At 42.4% G+C, this 20,499-nt stretch overlaps 1 protein-coding gene across 1 annotated transcript in view; it reads right to left on the reverse strand.

Annotated features, from left to right (window-relative positions):
- Nucleotides 1–20,499, reverse strand: part of MAML3 (mastermind like transcriptional coactivator 3) — a 429,833-nt gene that overhangs the window by 165,842 nt on the left and 243,492 nt on the right. Inside the window, exon 2 of the mRNA XM_029235078.1 lies at nucleotides 15,052–16,554. Coding sequence (XP_029090911.1) covers nucleotides 15,052–16,554 — 1,503 coding nt within the window. The remainder of the gene's footprint in view (nucleotides 1–15,051; nucleotides 16,555–20,499) is intronic.

A 20,499-nucleotide genomic window follows, 5' to 3' on the forward strand; every position in this document is an offset into this window, starting at 1 on the left:
CTTGTAGCAGTAATTCTCATCAATGTACATGCATTTACTTAATCCAAAAGACAGCTAGTTTTCTCTATTAAAAGGTATACAAAAGAATAACCTTTGAATTTCATCACTGTAACTTGGACAACATGTCACTCTATTGAATATAAATAGGAATTTGTATGCTGTTATTACTTAAATTTTTTTTTTTTTAAATCCAGCTTTTACTAGAGGATAAACTTCTTAAGGGCAGGAACCGCGCCTTTTACATCCTTTGTGATGCTCACAGTAACGGGACTATAGCTTCGTTCGTGTGCAATTGGTCCTCAGGAAATGTTGCTAGGTGATTCATATTTGAAGGGGAAATGGAAAGAAAAGCCCGAAGGACTTAAAGGATTTGCATGCACACATCTTGCTGTGAATAATACAAATGTGGAGAGAGATGACTAAGTGGACAGCATGGGGCACTGTGGGCTTTGGCCCCTGTAATATGCAATAATAGGAAACTACAACGTGACTAACGGCAGCACCCAGGTCGTAAGATGGAAGACGGAGGAACCGAAGGATGTACTGGAGGAACTCTGAGGTGCCGTGGAACTGTAGCATCAGCACGAAATGGCTTTCAGGGAGAAATACTTCAGTAGGAAACACAGCACAGAGGACGAGGGCAAGGATAGAAGCCATAGGATAGAAAGCCATAGGATAGAAGCCACAGGACAGAAACAATAAATGCCTTCAAGTGAAAAGATGAGGGAAAGAATTCTTAAAGCAGAAGTGAAAAAATCACGTAACTAACAAGGTTGGGTTTAGTGTCAACGAGATACTAGCTCAGATGCTAGGTCTTCTAAAATTGTATTTCCTGCTTTAAATAAAAGCAAAGGCTTCTTCGCACTGGACCTCAGAATTCTACATTAATTCTCTGCCACAAGGCATATTTGATATTAGGACCAGGGCTGCAAAATAAAGAGAAGCAAATTGCTGGCGTGTTGGAGCCTATGATTTCCGGCCTCCTCCCTCCCCTCCCCTTCCCGACTCTGGACACCACGCCCACCCACACCCACCAGATGAGTCTGCTCGTCTTTGCCAGCTCAGCTTTCCCCACCCTAAGCATCTCTGTGCCAATACCACTCAAGCACCTTATGAAATGTCAAAAGCCTTTCATGGTAATTATGGTGTCCACAAATTTGTGACACTCCATTCAGAGGGTAGAACTAATTCCCCTCCTCTAGAAGGTGACTGGACTTAATGACCTGCCTCAAAGAAATAGAATAATGAAGAGGCAAAGGTCTGTGACTTCAACGCGATGTCATACAATGTATGGTGACTTCCTCCTTGCTTTTTCCTGAATCAGTCACTCTGGGGAAGCCGGCTGCCATGTTATGAGAACACTCAAGCAGCCCTGCGGAGAGATCCATGTAGTGAGGAACTGAGGCCTCCGGTCAGCTGCCATGGGAGGGAGTCCCCGGGGGGGCAGATCCTCCAGCCCTCGTCCAGCCTTCAGATGACTGCGGTCCAGCTGACAATGGGACTGAGACCTTATAAGAGATCTTGAGCCACAGCCACCCAGCTCAGCTGCTCCTGGATTTCCGCAGAACTGCTTGTTCTTTTAAGAATTGCTGGTATAATGTGTTACATATAGAGAACTAATATAGAAAAATTTCCAATAGAGCTCTTATTTATTTTGGAGTTAGGTTTTAAAGGTTTTACTAAAATGCCTGTTTTACTCTAACCAACTCCCCAGAGAGAGAGAGAGAGAGAGAGAAAGAAAAAAGCAGTTTTAAAGTAATAATAGTTTTCATTATTTGGGGAATACTTGTTTACCTGCTCCTAATACACAAGAAGGTTAGATGTTCTAAGTGTTCATTTGAATTAAATCCCATCTCCTTTTAAGCTTCTGATTTTGACAAAGACAAATGATTTTTGCCATACAGTAAGATTCTAGAAATAATCAGGCCTCAAATAGTCTAAGAGACCTCTAAGGTAAGGGATGGGGAAGTAGCTAGATTTTCTCTTGAGGTGTTTTTGCTCATTTAACAGAAATGAACAAAAAGTATACATATTCATATTGTATGTTAAAATATGACAAGTAATTTTAATTTCAAACAGAGGTATTTGCAGGAGGAACAATCTTGTCGTGGCCAGGATGAAAGAAAACTCTTTTTATCAGCACTTAAAACTTGCTAATAGTGGGTTTTTAAAACAGAATATTAATACACTTTTGCCATTTTGTTGGCAGTCCCTGTCCACATAATTTTCATATATATGATAATATGTTTCTCCCAGAATCTTTCCATCTTTGTATGCCCAATACCTAGATATTTCAGGTATATAATCAATGTCTACTGAATGAATGAATGAATGAAGTTAGCTTAGAGGAAAACTGAAACACAGATATACTCTCCTAGAGGATTAAAAAGGTATAAAAAGCTTATGATATGATTAATGTTTTACATTTTTAAAAATGCATATAGTACATATTATGGGTCTGATACTATTCTAAATGCTATACATAAATTAAGACACAGAATCGTCATAACAATCCTATTATTATAGTCCCCATTTTCTAGATGGAAAAACTAAAGCTCAGAGAGAGCTTATGTAATCTGCCCAAGATCCTACAGGTAACGAAGAGGTGAGCAGGATGTGAATATCCCTCCTAGCTCCAGAGTCCACTCTTTTTTTTTTTTTAACATCTTTGTTGGAGTATAATTGCTTTACAAAGGTGTGTTAGTTTCTGCTTTATAACAAAGTGAATCAGTTATACATAAACATATGTCCCCATATCTCTTCCCTCTTGCGTCTCCTCTTGACCTGCCAGGGCAGCGCCCTAACTGATCTCACGTGAGCTCACACCGGCCTGTTCTCAAGTCCAGAGAAGGTGCAGGTGGCCAGCGAGAGAACTGTACCTGCTTTGTGGCGTTCCGGGGAATTGTGGTTATTCACGAGTTTCTCTCACTAGACCGCCAATTTAACACTCTGTCAACTGTCCAATTATTCACGTTTGCGTGGAGCTAAGTGGGTTCTTCTCCAGCTGCACACCTTTTTTTCTCAACATAATTAATGAAGCTCATCAAAACCCTAGAAAACAAGCCCAGAGCACCAGCCATCTCATTGACATGTTAATAGGAGGTCAGGCGCTCCTGACCCACCGCAGGATGTTTATATGGCCCCAAGGCTGCTGCTCGCAAATGTTATATGTTGACAATAGGGTTTGAATGAATAAGGGAAGCCCCGGGTAACAAAGGGCTGTGGAAGTATCTGAAGGCCGTGGGCCACGCAGAGCAGGTGAATTCGAATGACAAGGACACAGAGCCTGCTGTGTGTGGCTCTCGGGATGTCGGGAGGGCAATGGGAGGCACCAGTCTATTCTGTCCAGTCTATGCTGTCCAGTTTAGGGTCACAGAGCTGTTAAGAGTTGACATAAAGAATCAGCGGCTCTGAAACAGCCAAAACATTTTCATCCCGCTTCACCTCTGGTCCTGCCGATCGCCCTTCTGATCACACAGCAGACTTCTGCTATTGTTGTTTTAGACCTGCCCTGTCCAACACCTGGCCATTAGCCACGTGTGGCTATTGAACACCCAAAACGTGGCCTGTGCAAACTGAGTTGTGCTGTAAGTGTAAAAGACACACCCGATGTCAAAGACTTGGTATGAAGAAAACAATGACAAATATCTCATTAACAATTTTTATATTCTTTGACATCATATTTTCATATATTGGGCTAAATAAAAATAGATTAAGGGAATTCCCTGGCGGTCCAGTGGTTAGAGCTCCCCGCTTCCACTGTAGGGGGCACGGGTTCCATCCCTGGTTGGGGAACGAAGATCCCATATGCTGTGTGGCACGGACAAAAAATAAAAATAAAAGCCTGGCTTAAGTAGTCAATTCATTTGCTTTTTTAAAAATATATATATATATATATATAAATTAATTTTATCCGTTTCTTTGGTTCTTTTGTGACGTGGCCAATAGAAATTTTAAAATTCCATGGTTTGTATTTGTGGTTTGTATGATATTTCTATTGGCAGTTCCGCTCTCGAGTTTGGTACACCTACACCTGTCACAGCTCTGAGAGGCCAAATGATTTTCTCGGGGCTTTTCTGCCACAGCAAGGAAAATCTTAGTAAGAGGTGATATTGAAACTAGCATTGTCTGTCCTGAAGGCTGCTCTACAGTCAGATGTGAACCACCCTGCATTCCAGGGCCTTTGGTCACCCTTCAACCTGATGGTTTCACATTCCAGGCCCCTCGGGGACAGCACAGCATGGCACCGCGTGGCACACGGTACTTGGATTCTTACTGCACGGACCTGAGAAGCTGACTCTCTGCTCTGCGCTTAGTGGCTTTTAGGGAATGAGCAGGTGTACCAGAGTCCCAACCTGTGGTTGTGCAATTCATGAATAGCACAACAGTGTCCAGTGGAGGGTGCAAGGGGGCTGCAGCTTCACGCCTGGGATGCGTATGGGGCTGCAGCTTCAGTCCATCTTCTCAGAGGGGGTGACCATTTCCCGATTCTCACCCAGGCACTAGAAACACTAGCAGTGGCCTCAGGTGCACTGCTGTCTCCACCCACAGATGACCTGTCTCCTTGCACCACTGTCTCCCTTCAGCTTGGCACTGCGAGCATTGGTGGCCTAGCAAGCTCGTTAAAGTCCTTTGTATGAACTGGCTGGAGCCCAGTGCAGAAAAGAAGCCCAAATACACTTTCAAATGTGTCGGATGCAAAAGCAATTAGGGAATGCAGGTATGTTGATAAAACGTCTTCTAGGAAATCATAATATTAATACATGAGAGTTATCAGTTTGGATACTATATGGAGTCAATACTTACTCTTTAGCAAATGAAAATGTATAGATAAGCTGCATAAGCTCATGAATCATATTAACTAATTATGACACTGTATTAGAAATGTAACTAACTCAGGAAAGGCATTTCGATTCTTCACCCACTGGGTCAGAGGCAAACCATTTGGTGTCATAAAACAGATGAATTCCATAGAAACTTGCTCAGAAACCAAGATATACTAGACTATCTCTGTATCGGAAAACAGCATTTTGTTTTTCAAAGGAAAGTCCAGAGTTGCCATGAGTAGTTAATGAGTGATGACGTACTATGTTTGAAAGCTTGGAATCCCGCGCCTCTGATATTCTCACATGATTGGCTATCTTTAGACAGGACTTTCGAGTAATAGGTAAGATGTGACCAAGTAAATCCTTATGATAGAAATATTAAGCAAAAGGAACATATAATAGTCTATTACTACTCGAATGAAAACAACTATTTTCATAATAATAGGAATTTATTGAAAACTAAACCCTTGTGAAAACAAAAAGCCCAACTACAAAACACAGGAGAAGCTATTTGTGGCTCAATTTAACACAAACTTAAAAAAGTGCTATGTGCTGGCTTCACCCTATTGCAGAGCATGGAACCTGTACCTTGGCCAATGAGAGAAACAAATCAGCAGAATAAGATAAATAATAACAACTGTTTGAGTTGCTTTTAAATACAAATAAGTTTTGATATTTCGATGTATATATGACATGCTTATCATCTTTCAGAAACTATTATACTACCCTAATGTTTAACCTTATGGTCATAAATATTTGATTCATTTCCCTTTCATCTCATCATATATTCAATCACCAGGTTCTGTTATTCCTTTCCTCTAAATGCTGCTGTGTCTATTTTTCCTTCAAATTTAAATGCCACATCCAGATCGAGATTCTTCCTCTCTCCTACTTCAAATAGTACGTCCACTAGCTGTTCTCCCATGCCTTTCGCTTCACTATTCTCCAAGGGTAACCTTCCCTCCAGACTGGCCAGAATCTGTATCATCTCTTAAGCAACAACCCCTTGCCTGCGCCAGAATGTCTTTCCACCACCTTCCACGCATCCAACTCCTACTTATTCTTGGTCTGCCTCAAGGCTACTCCCCCTTGGAGGCTTCTCCTTTCCACTCCCCGCAGTCCTGACACTCGCCTCTCTCTGCCCATGAGCCTTAATGTAGAATTTAGTAAGATGGCACTTAACCACTTGCTGCCTTGTATTTACTTGTTTCATAAGCCTTCTCATCTCCCCAACTAGATTGCCAGACACTGTAGATGATATTATTATTATTATTTTTTTTTTTTCAGAGCCATGGCCGCTGAGCCTGTGCGTCTGGAGCCTGTGCTCTGCAACGGGAGAGGCCACAACAGTGAGAGGCCCGTGTACCGCCAAAAAAAAAAAAAAAATCACTCTATCCCCAAAAAAGAAAAAGAAATCCAGGAAGCGCAGAGTACCCTAACTTTTCCATCTTACTTCAAACGATACAAGTTGGAGACCTTGCAGAATTTATAGTTCCACGGACAATAATTTAAGCACATGCAAATACTGAGCAATGAAATAAACATAGGTTGCTTTAACTGTAGTTCCAGTTATCTTATGTACTATTTCTCCAATAGAAAATGGTGATGGATTGCTTACTAACATCCACCTTCCCAAGCCTCGTCGTAGACCTACCGATTGTGCATCTTTGGCAGTGGAATCTGATCCCCTGTATCTTGAACGATTTCTCCAGGTGATTCTTAGGCCCACAAAAGTTTCAGAACCACTGTCTGACGGGTTGTAAGCTCCCTCAGTAAATAAGAATATTCTCATCCCACAAAACCTTTAAAGAGTATTCTCATAGGGGGCTAATTAGAACCTCTTTCTTCCACAGTACTATTATAAAATGAATTCCTTTCCTAAAACTTTTCTTTTTCTGCTGTTTACTCTTAGCCTTATATTTCTAAGACTCCGACAGAATATCAATCAGGATTTTCAAAATATGCCAGTATGTGGATGGAAATGACCTATTATGCCCATGAATTGGAACATGAATTGGAACATGAATTACCCATGAATTGGAACATTTCATTTATTATCTGGAATTTGGTAGTGCTTCTGCCCACGGGTTTCCCCTCAGCTGGGAGGCCCTGGATTAAGTCAGTGATGAGGGTTCTGTCAATATTTTACCTTGCATCTGAGTTGCCAGATGCTACTGGCTTAGTCAGGGTCATGGAACTTAAATTGTTTCTATAGTCCTTGAAGTAAGTCAATATTTTCAAGATTCTAAAAACTACTCAATGGTTATAACCACCAGATCTTATTCTAAAATAGCATGATGGTCATGTTGACACTGCTGTCTTTCTGAACACATGTATTTGACATGTACATTTTATGTCAAGAGAGCACTTTAGCATTCATGAAATCAGCTCTGTTAAAGCCTAAAATGTAAGAAGCAATAATGTGAAATATGCTGTAACATACAAATTTCAATATCGGACAGTATTCGATATTCAGATAGAAAGGTGTTGAAAGTCGCCAAGAAAGCCTCCGGTAGACTGAACATCCACACTTGTCTTGGATTTTCCAACTCCCTGGTATAGTGACAATAAAGTAATAAAAATGACATAAGCACCCAAAAACAAAGAGGGTGGGGGATGGAAATAGCCATCCAGGGTGTCAACAAAATTCTGGAAGATGAAAATCAGATGGCTGAGTGGTGAACGACTGAGCTGTTTAGGGAAAGCTAAATCTAATCCGGCAGTGGGGGAAGCCAGAAATAAAGCAAGATGGGTCAAGTTAAAGGATGCTGTAAAATCTCAGGAGTCAGAAGCACCTCTGAATGCCAGGGTGGGAGGTGTGGGGTGCACACAAAAGGAAAATTGGCTAAAGTTCTGTTTAATGAAGAGGTGGACCAGATACACAACCCCAGACTGGAAGAAGGAGTCGGGAGAGGTGAAGCCACAAAGCTCTGGAATCCTGCATCCCAGCCCTGGCTGAGGGTGGGCTGAGGAGCCATACAAAACAGGGAAATTAAGTGAAAGTCTACAAAGTATTTACTGAGATACCCCTCACCATCACCACCACCACCACCTGCTGATTCCCTTCCTCTGCTCAGCTCCTGAAAGCCGGCCTCTAGATTTACAACTCTCTGTAAGGAGGTTGAGGGAGTCTTTTCTGACTGGCCCTGGGGGGAAAAATCTGTAGACGCTGGCCTAGTGAAGTGGCTGGGCTCTAGCTCAATCCCCCTACAGTGAAGCTCCACATTTGACAAGCCCTATCTAAGCGCACAGAGCAACTAGTTAGCTTTATCGTGCCTCACCCTTTAAATAAACAAACATGTGAGAAAAGCTTTCGATGTGAAAGAAAGAAAAATAAAATGAGCATACGGAAAATGGTGCTTAGGAGAAACAGAGACAAAGCAGGGAGTACAAGAAAACTTAGTTTTAAAATGATAATTAATAGCTTTAGATCGAAAAAGGGTAAATCAGAGAACAAGGAAGAACTTATGGAAATTAAAAATGTGATAAATAAAATAAAATGTTTAATTCTAGAGTTGGAGCATAAAGTTAAGAAAATCTCACAGAATGTAGAACGAAAAGGACCAAGATATGGAAAATTGAAAAGATATGAAAATTAGAGAACAATCCAGGAGGTCTGATACATGATGAATAAAAGTTCCAGAAAGTTAAAAAAAAGAGAAAAGGGAAGGGAGAAATGATCAAAAAATAATACAAGAACATATCTTAAGGACACAGTTCCAAATTTTAAAAAAAAGGTCATAGTACCAGGCATAGTGAATGGAAAAGGGCTATATTAAAGCATATCATCAAGAAATTTTAGGGATAAAAGAAGATGTGAAAAGCTCTCAGAGGGAAAAAACAGGTTACACACGTAGAGTAGGAGATCCAAATGTCACTGGACTTAGCACTATGAAAGCCACAGGATGGTGAATAAATGCCTTTACAATTTGGACGGAATATGTTTTCTTGACTATAATTCTACATCTGGCAAACTATGAGTCAAATGTTAGGATAAAGACATTTTCAAAAATCATTTTCATAAAAACAGTCTCCTATGCACCATTTCTTAAGAAGCTCTGAGGATGTGCTCCACCAATTTAAGGGACTAAGCTGAGAAAGAAGAGGAGGAGGGATCAAGAAAAACAGATAATGCAACACAGAAGGGGGTGAAATATTCCAAGAATGATGGTGAAGGGCAGTTGTATGACTTCAGTTAAGCGGCAGACCAAGAAAATGTAGGACAGAAGAATATTGGCACGAGAGCATATAAGCCTTCAGGAGAGACACTGAAGGAAAGAAAGAGAGTGAGAGAGAGAAGGAGAAAGAGAGAGGGAAGTAGGAGGTGGGAGGAGAGGGAGGGAAGGAGAGAAAGAGGGAGAGAGAGAAAAAAAGAAAATAATAAAAAATAGGATATTTGATGTACTTGATAATAGTGAAAGTTGTACACAGTCAGAAGGGTTGAGGATAGACTGAAAGTAGGTGCAGAGATAACACCAATTGAAAAAAGAGGCAGTTAGGGCTTCCCTGGTGGCGCAGTGGTTGAGAGTCCGCCTGCCGAGGCATGGGGACACGGGTTCGTGCCTCGGTCCGGGAAGATCCCACATGCCGCGGAGCGGCTGCGCCCGTGAGCCATGACCGCTGAGCCTGCGCGTCCGGAGCCTGTGCTCCACAACGGGAGAGGCCATAACAGTGAGAGGCCCGTGTACCGCAAAAAAAAAAAAAAAAAAAAAAAGAGGCAGTTATAAATTCCAGGGAAAACAGAAGGTTATACAAGAAAGGAAATATAACCATAGTATACTACGTAGCTAAACTGTGAGGCACTACGCAAAAGTCAGCCATGTAAATACGCAATACCTTCAAAATCATAATTTGTGATATATTGAGCTCTACTGAGAGTATGCGAAGAGAAAAAGAGAGGCAGTGTGTGGAGGGGGTTGTTTGTGAGGAGGCAGTGTAAGTGAGTTAAATCCTCATCTTTTATAGAACCGAACAATTGAAATATTGAGGAACAGCAGTTTATGGAGATAAATAAGAGAAAACAACTTCATGAATTGAAGCAGCTGCCTTTGGGAAGCAGAAATCAGAATGGAGGGGAGGAAGCAGGGGCTGCTGCTTCCCATGGTAAACCTTATAGTACTATTCGATTTTCTGAACTAGGTTGTGTATTATTTGGATAAAACAAACAATACAGAATTTACAAAAACTAAACAAAGAGGCACCAAGTTTTTAAAGTTAAGAAAAATGTATCTTCAAAGAGATTTCCGTGATGTCTGTGAATACTGGAGCTCTGGTCCTTCCGTGGAGATTTTTATGGCACCAAAGCTTATAATAATATACCTCACAGGAGACTCAACAGATTTTGGTAAAATAAAATTGAAAGAGGAAAACATTCTGTAAAATATAAGCATATAGGGACTCATTATGATAGACCCAGCCACACACAGAAAACACACATATGAAGAATAAAGTAGCAAAGTGTCTATGATTTATCTAGTCCTATGATTGCAACTAGTAAAAATTAACATCACATTTTGGAAATCATTCACTTTCCACTCTTCCCCGTAGGAATTATTCTTGGTCTCTGGGTATCCCTGTACCCTTCCTTGACCAGAAAGTAGTCATTTGCTTTTGCTTTACTTCTTTCATAGTTGCTCCATGTTTTTTCACTTGTCGGATACAGAGACAGAGTTTGCCATCCCAGCAATCTCATTGTTGTTCCACTGGTTCAAGATAACCACCTCCTATCAAAGGATTGTTTTTAGACTTGCCTTTCCAGTTCTTCTATTTGATCTCAATGGCAGCTCTGTATTATCTGTGCTAACGCTCTCCCCGCTCTCCCTGTTGGAACTGATAATCAACTGTAAACATATTTTTGGTCCAAACTTTGATCATTGCCGTCAAATGACTTATGAAACATCCTTATGTTTAAGACACGGCGTTCTGTACTATACAAAAATTAGTAAAAACAGAGAGAGAGAGAGAGAGAGAGAGAGAGAGAGAGATCGATCCTGTCTTTGAGAAACAAGATCAGGAAAAGATAATAGACACAAACCAAAGTAAGTTCTGGTTATTTCACCACAGAAACACATATTTTAAAAATTAGAGAGCAATCCAGAAGGTCCAATACATGATGAAGAGAAGTTCCAGAAAGTGGAAAATGAGAAAAGGGAAGGGAGAAATGATCAAAGAAATAATAACAAGAGCATAACTCAGAGAAGAGTTGAAAGCTTATAATGGTGAAAATTTTATTAATATTTTCATTGTCACTATTTTAGCTGATTTTCATACGAATTAAGAGAAGATCGTAAGGAACGACAGGCGATGTGGAGAGAGAAAGGAAAAGAGAGTGAAGTGTGGGGAGGAGGGGTTTGAACTATCTCCTAGAGCAGGGATTCACAACTCATATATGTAAATGAATAGAAAGTAATGATGTCACCTCAATCCTACAGGCAAACTGGATAACTAAGGATTTTTTGAAAAAAAATCAGTAGAATGTAAACATTTAAAATATAGGGTATTTTCCTTCCTTAAAAACATTTTTTTCCTAGTGGTAGAATTAAACATACATGTATGATGAAACATTTAAAAAACTAAGTAAAGTATAAAGAGGATTGCTCAAAAAGAGTCATGGACCACAATGTTCACTGCAGCACTATTTACAATAGCCAGGCCATGGAATCAACCTAAGTGTCCATCAACAGATAAATGGATAAAGAAGATGTGGCACATATATACAATGGAATATTACTCAGCCATAAAAAGGAACGAAACTGAGTTATTTGTAATGAGGTGGATGGACCTAGAGTCTGTCATACAGAGTGAAGTGAGTCAGAAAGAGAAAAACAAATAGCGTATACTAAAGCATATATATGGAATCTAAAAAACCGGCACTGATGAACCTAGTGGCAGGACAGGAATAAAGACGCAGACATAGAGAAGGGACTTGGGGACACAGAGCAGGGAAAGGGAAGCTGGGACGAAGTGAGAGAGTAGCACTGACAGATATACACTACCAAATGTAAAATAGATAGCTAGTGGGAAGCAGCCGCATAGCACAGGGATATCAGCTCGGTGCTTTGCGACCACCTTGAGGGGTGGGATAGGGAGAGTGGGAGGGAGGCTCAAGAGGGAGGGGATATGGGGATATACGCATACATATAGCTGATTCACTTTGTTGTACAGCAGAAACTAACACACCATTGTAAATTAATTATACTCCAATAAAGATGAAAAGAAAAACACAATAAATAATACTCAAATAAATGAAAGAAAAGTATAAAGAGGAAAACAATAATTGTTCATAATTTTACCCACCAGAAATACCATTCTTAATATTTTAGCTATTCAGTATTTTTCTATACCTATTAAAAAACATAATTTGGATTGTGACATACAAGCTGTTATTTGATCTGCTCGTTTCACTCATACTTTGTGCATTTCCATGTGATTAATCATTCATTAATAGCATGATTTTCATGTACATTATTCATTTTTCCAAAATGCTTATTTTGGTCCTAATTTTCACAATCATAAGTAAAACCATGAGCATAACCTTTGTACATAAATCTTTGTTCAATTCTCTAATTATAAGGAATAATATGTAAATTCTGAGAAGTGGAACTATCAGATAAAACATATTCAAAATTTTGAAATAAGTTGTGTTTTTTTTTTCTCTATTTTTGGCTCCCTCTTTCTCAAAACCTCCAGGAACAAAGTGAATTTCTATTTGTTCCTGAGAGAAATGGCTTTTGCTGCAAATGTCCCAAATAAGTAAACGTCTATGTAAGAAAATTATCTTGAAATAAATGTTCTAGTGTTATTGGCTTCAGTGCTCGAGTTACTCATTAAAACTAAGTGTTCATCATGGTCCTTGTGGCCAAGAAAGAGTAAAGTGAATTTTCACTAGCAACAGCAGAAAACAAATTTGAACTATACCTATGTATAATTATACTTTATATCTTGCCTGTAATTCATGCTTGTATTTGTGCAATGTACTCCCGTAGAGTGTAATTAACTATTCCAAGAGCTGTGTCAATACTTCTCCACAATCAGATAAAAGCATGAAATAAATGGTATGTTTGCAAAAAGATAGTCACATGTTTATATATGTATGTCGAAGCCTGTTTCAAACAGTGGTGAGTTAATATTTCATTAAAAAGCATGCTTTGCTTGATGGTTCTTTATGAGGTTAAGAAATGATTATTCTAATAAGGAAGATTCTGTCCATCCTGAAAGTACCTCGTGAGATGGAAGGAGGAAAGGAGGAGCTCACAGGTTTAATCTAGAAAACCATCACTTTTGTTTCTTCATCACTTGACTGAGCCCTTTCTCAACATGACCTCTGCAGCTCAAGGCTTTGGTTACTCATAGCCAGGCAAGCATAAGGACCTGAAAGAAGCACCTTCAAAATTCATGTTCCAGCAAAGACGGGAGCTTCGTCCCAAGCTGGCAAATTTCAAAAGACGTTTAAGTGAGGGTGGGGAGCGAGGCTGGCTTACGTTGCACCCACGTGTCTGCAGAGTTGGAACCACTGGTCTGCTTTGGAGGAAGGACTCTACCGTAGCTGGTGTGAAAAACAGCGGACGTAGAAGCACAAGATGCCTTAAGATTAAGAGCAGACCATTCTGACAGCCCGCCATCTCATAAACCTCTGGGCTACGACAAACATCCTTGTGTATTGCCTATATTCTTGCCTGCTTCAGAACTTAATATTGAAATGTGTAAAATGCTGCCTTTTTCCAATGGTATACAGAGTTTTAATGAAGCCAAGATAAGACATAGAAGTTCCCATTTCAATGATGTTTTTCTACCAGCGACTGATTGCCGTTGATGTCAAACAAGCTATAGTTTTATTTCTCCAGGCAGAATTTCTCTAGAGCTGGTCAGCATGTGCAGACAAGAAACCACTATGAGGTTCTGGGGTTGGAAGGGCTGTGAAGGACAAGCATCAAGCCACAGAGCTCAGGCCTGTCTCTGCAGGCCAGCACCACCTCCAGCCCTGCAGCCTCCATCAGGCTTGGGGAGGTGGGGTGGGGGGCTGGGGGAGGGCGCACACATGGAGAGGCAGATGCAAACAGTGCCTGGTGATGCAAGATCTGCCTCCCTTTCTTCCCAGCGCTCCCAGTGCATCCCACTGTGGATGCATATCCAAGCACTAGTCTGGACCTGTTTGCACGAGGGCCCCTAAAGCAAAGACTTTCCTGCAAAGTCTCCAACTGCAATGCAAACGTGGGCATCCAGGGAGGACTGAGGCGCAGAATTGTGCCTACACAACCGACAGCAGTTGGCAATAAAATGATGGCTCATGAATTCACCCATGTCGGGGTAAGATCAGGAGAACCACGGATTTCCCTTCGCGCCCTGCCAGGTAGATGACGTGCTAAGTTAAAGGAGGGCTGGCTGCTTGCTACACTGGTCAGGGTGAGGAGAGCTGATGCTTGTGAATGAGAGTCCACTCCCCAATGGTTGCCACTCATTTTTACCATGGATCCCTGAGAGCTCTACACCCCGATACCAGGATGTCATGAAGAAAGTGGGAAAGAGGAGACCTAATAGAGCACTAAGAGATGGTCATCAACAAATTCTCCCGAATCAGAGCTGAACGAATTGGAGAGGTTTTACTAAACTCTCAAGTCACGAGGTTGAAACAGCTTCTAATGGTGCTAGTACATCAACAAATGTTAAAACGTTACACGGTCCTACAAAAATCTATCCTCCACTTCCCTTCGCAAACACAGAAAACTCTCCCACCTTTGAAAGTCAAGAATCCAAATTTCCATGATTCATAATTCAGTGAGACAGGCCAAGGTCGTTCAGAACCTTCTCAGACAGTTGTAGAGATCCCTAAACGCTCTGGCCTTCCCGCCATCCCCAGTCCTGGACCGCATGACCCGGGAGAGAAGCTACAGGAGGAGAACCACATTCTGTCATGGGACCTCGACAGCCTGCTTCCTTCCTAGTAAGCACGTTATGTCATTTTCGCTTTCTTATCTGCTGTCCAGAATAAAAGAAGTTCGATTCCCAGGCAATCAAATACAGGAAAGCATACTGTGCCTCCTTTCCCCATCTCTTAGGAAAAAGAGGAAAAAACCCTCAAACAAACGCGGTAACTACATGAGCAGATGTAGGAAGGATTTCCACAGGTGATTAACCCCCTACCACTAAAGCATGGGGAGCATCGCACGTTGACGGTCTGCAACGCACGCCGAGAGCACCTCCAAGCGCGTCCCACTTTCACACTTACCTGACCGTGGGCTGGAAGCGCCGGGTAAGCCATGGGCTGATTCATCACTCCCTTCTGCTTGATGAGGAGCATGCGTTTCTGGTCCTCACTCAGGTGTGCCCTGGGGGCCTGGAGCTGCGGCTGCGGGGGCTGCTGCTGGATGTAGGGCATCAGGGGGTTTTTGCCGGGGTTGGCCATCGGGGGCGTCATCCTCTGACTCAAGTCTGCATTAAAATGGGTCAGAGGCTTAGTGTTGCCATAAGTGAGAATACCGTGCTGTTTGTTTGAGGAGTTTGTACCCAGGTTATTTGGCTGTTGATTGATCATATTTATGTGGTTCTGAGGGAGGTAGTTGTTCATGGTCGTCTTCTGCAGGTTGTTGGCCATCGGAGGCACTATAGGATTTTGGTTGTTAAAGGCTTGGGGGTACATCATCGGGCTATTTGGTTTTTCCGCAGGGAAAGCTGCTCCGTAGGGACTGGATGGAGGCCCTAAAGGAGACCAACTTGCAGTCTGACTTGAGTGTTGCTGCTGCTTCTGCTGCATGAGTTTGGCCCTTTGCTGTTGCTGGGCCGCCATCTGCTTGAGCTGCTCAGCCGGAGACAGCTCAGAGCCAGGCACAGCACCAGGCCCCGACCCTGAACCAGCCACTGGCACGGCGGCCGGATTCAGGAGATAACCATTCCCAGGCCGAGGGGGAGGCTGGCCTGGAGTGTGGGCTTGGTTTGGAGTTTGAGGGGACTGGACAGCACAGTTTGCTGGGGAGCCGGCAGGGTTGGGGGCCGCGGGAGTGCTGGCCATGGAAGGTAAACTGGTGGCCGTGGAGACAGTAGAAAAGGGAGGGCCAGAAGAAGAAGGCCGGGCCTGGGGAGAGCCAATGGAGACGTGTGCAAAAGGAGAGTGAGATGATGGGTCACTCTTCACGCTGGAGCTCTCCTGGGAGACGGGGGTCTCCGTGGCCGGCTGCGAGAACTCTGGTTCCTTCTTCTCTTCAAAGTCTTCGTTGAACAGGTCCTGTATGTCATCTTCAGGAACTGTGTTGGCCAGTTCATCTATTAATTCTTGCCACTCCTGATCATTCAGGTTAATGTCTGAGAACAGCTTGTTCTGATTCGAAAGAGACGTTTCTGATGTGTCTATGCAAGTAGGGTCATCTAGAGGTTCTTGTTTGAGGTCCTTGCTCTGCAAGATGGTGAAGCTGTCCTCCAGGTCACTGCAACCATTCACAGGAATTTTAAGTTCTGGGAGTCTCCCATTCTTACTCAGATCTTCCAGAAGCCCAGGAGTGTGAGTCCCACTGTTCTGCAAGGGCAAAGAAGGCTTCAGGTCAAGTTGGTGAAGAGGAGAAGCTGAAGACAGTGGCATATTGTTGGGTAAATTGTTGATGGCTTCCATCCCTGTAGGGATGTCCTTTCGTATTCGCTTGCTAGTTGGAGAAAAACTCCCATCACAAGCACCATTCTGCTGGTCTCCATTAAGGGGTGATCGGGCTCCTTCCAACTTCCTTTTCACAGTCTCTTGGAGCTGGAAAAGAAACAGGAAAGAGAATGACTAAATCTCTGAGTCATGGTTTACTTACTCATTAAGCATGGTGGTATGCATCGTGACGAACTCATTTTTAAATGGTTTAGAACACATCAGAAAGATGTTATACTTCTAATTTCAAAATTGGCCACGCTTCAATTCAAATTCTACGGGAAAAGGTTTTGCCCAGAAGCAGCGCTCACACGGCTAAGAGATAGAAAGCAAACTAAAGACTGGAGGGTGGAACAAAAGGAAAGAAAGAGTTAAGGCAATAACTCTCCTATTGGGAAGCATCGTCGTATTATTATTTTTCAAATGAATGCTACATGTGAGACTTGGACCAAAATGTGTCATGCTCTAGAAAGGTGCTAAAACCTATCTTAAGTTCTTGTCGCATCTGACTTGAGAACGTTAAGGAATTAAATCAACAGTACTTTAAAGAACACTGAAAATCCTCTAAGATTACGGAATTTAACACATTTACTGAATAACACAGAAATGAAGCTTAGTGGTTAACATAACCAGAAACTTCGGTTTGGTTCTTATTTTACTTGACCTCCCAGCACTTTGTGACACAGTAGCCTGCTCTGTTCTAAAAGTGTGCTTCCACGGGTTTCCACGATACCACACTTTTCTGGATTTCCTTCGTTCTTTCCATCTGTGCTTTCTCAGTCTCTTATGTATTCTTCTTTCGCTCTCCTAAGTGCTGGGATTCTTCATTGTTTGGTCTTAAGCTTCCTTCTGCTTCCAAGGCACAGTACATGTTGTTTTCTTTTCTTGGAACATACTTCTCCCCTTCCCCTGGTAATAGCTACTCATCTTCCAGGTTGTAGCTTAGACTCCACTTCCTCTAGGAAATCTTCTCTCACATCTCTTCACCCCAACTACAACAGGTACCTCCTTTGACCCACCTGCACTGGGTTGGAAATCCTGGAATACGTTTTTCCGAGCAACCTCTACTTCCCCATTATAGCTTCTACCATACTTTGGGGCAATTGCTTAAGTGTCTGTTTAGTGAGCTCCAAGAAGGACTACGGCTGACTTGCTTACTGTGTATCTGTGGGGCTGCAGGTAGTGTTCAGTTCAAGTTCATAGCAGTGGTTAATAGTGGCAAGAATGAATGATTCTATTGTTTAATTCACAGGGGCTGAAGGAGGTGAGCTTGGATCAGAGCAGGAGGCAACTCCATTGACATTAAAGAATGCTTGACTTTGAGCTTCGACATTCCTGGTAATGGAATCTCTCACCCTGGAGAGTGTTGTGTCCATTTAACTGGACTCCTTTGAAAAGCCCGGGGGAAACGCTTCATGGATGATGACAAAGGGAAGGCAAACTGGGTTAGACAGAGGTTTCAGTAACTTTGCAGAGCTGAAGGTACAAGGCAGAGTGACCTGAGGAAGGAGGGAAGAGGCAGAAGAGCCCCCCTTGGGCACTCTCCTATCCTTGCCAGAGGGGTTGCATATCACAGGAGCAAGGGGGGAGAGGGGCAGGCTCCCCTCTGACGCTGCACTCACACATGGAACTGGGAAGGCTCCCCAGGCGCCGCCTGTAGAATAAAACCCTTCCGGAGACAATCTGGGGGATTCTAAGAAGTGCTACTTTATTGCCTTTCTCTCATAAGTAGAGAATTCCATTTTAAAAGGAAACAAAAGAGGTTCTTAAGTAAAAATCCAGTCTAACCCTTGCTCCTAAACTTTCTATTTTTAATCACCAAACATTCTGTAGTTGCTTGGTAGGTGTTCCTGAATTTCTGAAAACAAGGCCCCAACTGGGACACACTGGGATTTGACTTCAAACAAGATCTGGCTCAATCCATCATCTTAGGTAGAACCTGCTAGAAAATTACGTTATTTATTGAACAAACCAGGAAACCGTGGTTCTGATCGTAGATATGGCAGATACTTGAATGTAGCTCCAACACACAGTGGCAAGTTCAGATATGACAGCTTCAGGGTCTAAAGGAAGTAAAGCTCGGGGCCCTCGGCACCTCCTGCAGGGATGTTAACCTTAAAAAAACAGGCACTTGTCTTAAAAATGAACCTGACTTTATTTTTAAAACTACAGGTCCACAATTCTGTTCTAGGCCATGAAATGGACGGGGCAGGATGGAGAAATAAAGGCAAATGCTCTGTTTGTTCTGCTGGAAAACAGTGGTGGCCGAGACCATGGAGACAGACAGGTCTGGCTGGGAACACCAAGCCTCACCTCTTATCAGCAGAGCAGGCCTAGGTGGGTGAGTCAGAATAGGGCAGTAGCACAGGGAGATCAGCTCGGTGCTTTGTGAAAACCTAGAGGGGTGGGATAGGGAGGGTGGGAGGGAGAGCAAGAGGGAGGAGATATGGGGATATATGTATATGTATAGCTGATTGATTCACTTTGTTATACAGCAGAAACTAACACACCATTGTAAAGCAATTATACTCCAATAAAGATGTTAAAAAAAAAAAAAAGGAATAGTAACACAAAACAGTAATAGTAACAGTAACACAGAAACAGCCCTACTGGCCCTGGAGTTAGAAAGCCTGGCTTCAAACCCAAGAACCCCTACCTAAGAGTTAATACATATAAATATTGTCTGGTACTTCATAAATGTTAGCTACGATACCCTCCATTAGAAAGTGAGTTACATGAAGGTAGGGATTTTTCTGCTTTACTCCACTACTGGGCCCCTAGTAGCTCAAAGTAGATAATAAATACACGTTGAATGAATGAATCCTGGAAAACGTATTTAAACTCTCCTAAGCTTTGGATGCCTTATCTGTAAAATGGGTTAATAATATCTAGCTCCTATAGTTACTGTGAGGATGAAGTAATATGGAAAGCACTTAGCTTCATGTCTGGTATCGTGTAAGCACCCACTAAGCCTTAGCTATTACTATTTTAAAAACACAATTAAAATTTTTTAAAATGCAGTGATATCAATAGTCACAACTGCAGCTGAGATAGATTAGTTTCTGGATCTCTAAATACAAATAGGTAAAATGATAATACTTCTGTTCCCTGGCCTGCAAAAGCCTAACATTTTCCAAGCACCTTGTATAGCTTTTTAAATATGAACAACAAAAGATCAAATTTGCAATTCAAGCCTGAGTCCAAGTGCTAATGTATTTGTGTCCTAGATCGTAGAACAGCACTGGATGGTTGAGGTTCAAATCAAATACATTTCCAGGATGCAACCTGAGTGGAGCTACTGAGTATTTCCTTTTCCTTCAGGGCCTAGAGTTCTCCATTGCTGGCCCCTTTAACCCAAATCTTGACATATATTTCCTGTACCAGCGTTGGAAATATAAGAAAGACATCATGGAAGATACACTGAAACCATGTTATAGTTTTTAGTTGTATCCAAAATAGCAGAGCCATCTAAGCATCCCTCCTGTGTCTCATCATCCTTTGCTAGTTTAACTCCTCATTCTCTCTTGGGAGATGGACGGAGAGTGGGCAGGAGGAGCTAGGACCTGCGGGCTGAGGAACTTGCAAGCACTGTGCTCAGTGAGCATGAGAACGGGGCAATGTCCTGGGGACGCCCCATCCCCTCAAGGATTCAGGTCAGGGTCTCATCCCGAAGAGCCTTATCTCAGGAAGTCCCTGGCCCTTCTACCTCCCAAAGCTGGAAGCCTCCTTAGTACAATCTGTGCTCTTGTGGAAGAATCACAGGAACTCTTGACCGAACTTCAGCTTCCTTGTTCCGGTATTCTTGTATTATTACATACACATGTTTTCTCCCATTAAGGGAGGCTGTGGTGCCAGGAGCTGAAGTTGCTGTTCATCCCCTGCCTAGTACAATGGGGGCCGCTCTCATGTGTCAGTTACTCTAAGGGAAACCATTCCTCCTCCACAGTGGCTCCAGCACGAGTCTCTCGCCTATAGTGTGGCTTGATGGCTTGTGTTTCTGTCAAACTGTGTGTGTGTGTGTGTGTGTGTGTGTGTGTGTGTGTGTGTGTGTGT

The sequence above is a fragment of the Monodon monoceros genome, unplaced genomic scaffold (assembly GCF_005190385.1).
Source record: "Monodon monoceros isolate NGI ecotype Baffin Bay Population unplaced genomic scaffold, NGI_Narwhal_1 Super_Scaffold_20, whole genome shotgun sequence".
Taxonomy (NCBI): domain Eukaryota; kingdom Metazoa; phylum Chordata; class Mammalia; order Artiodactyla; family Monodontidae; genus Monodon; species Monodon monoceros.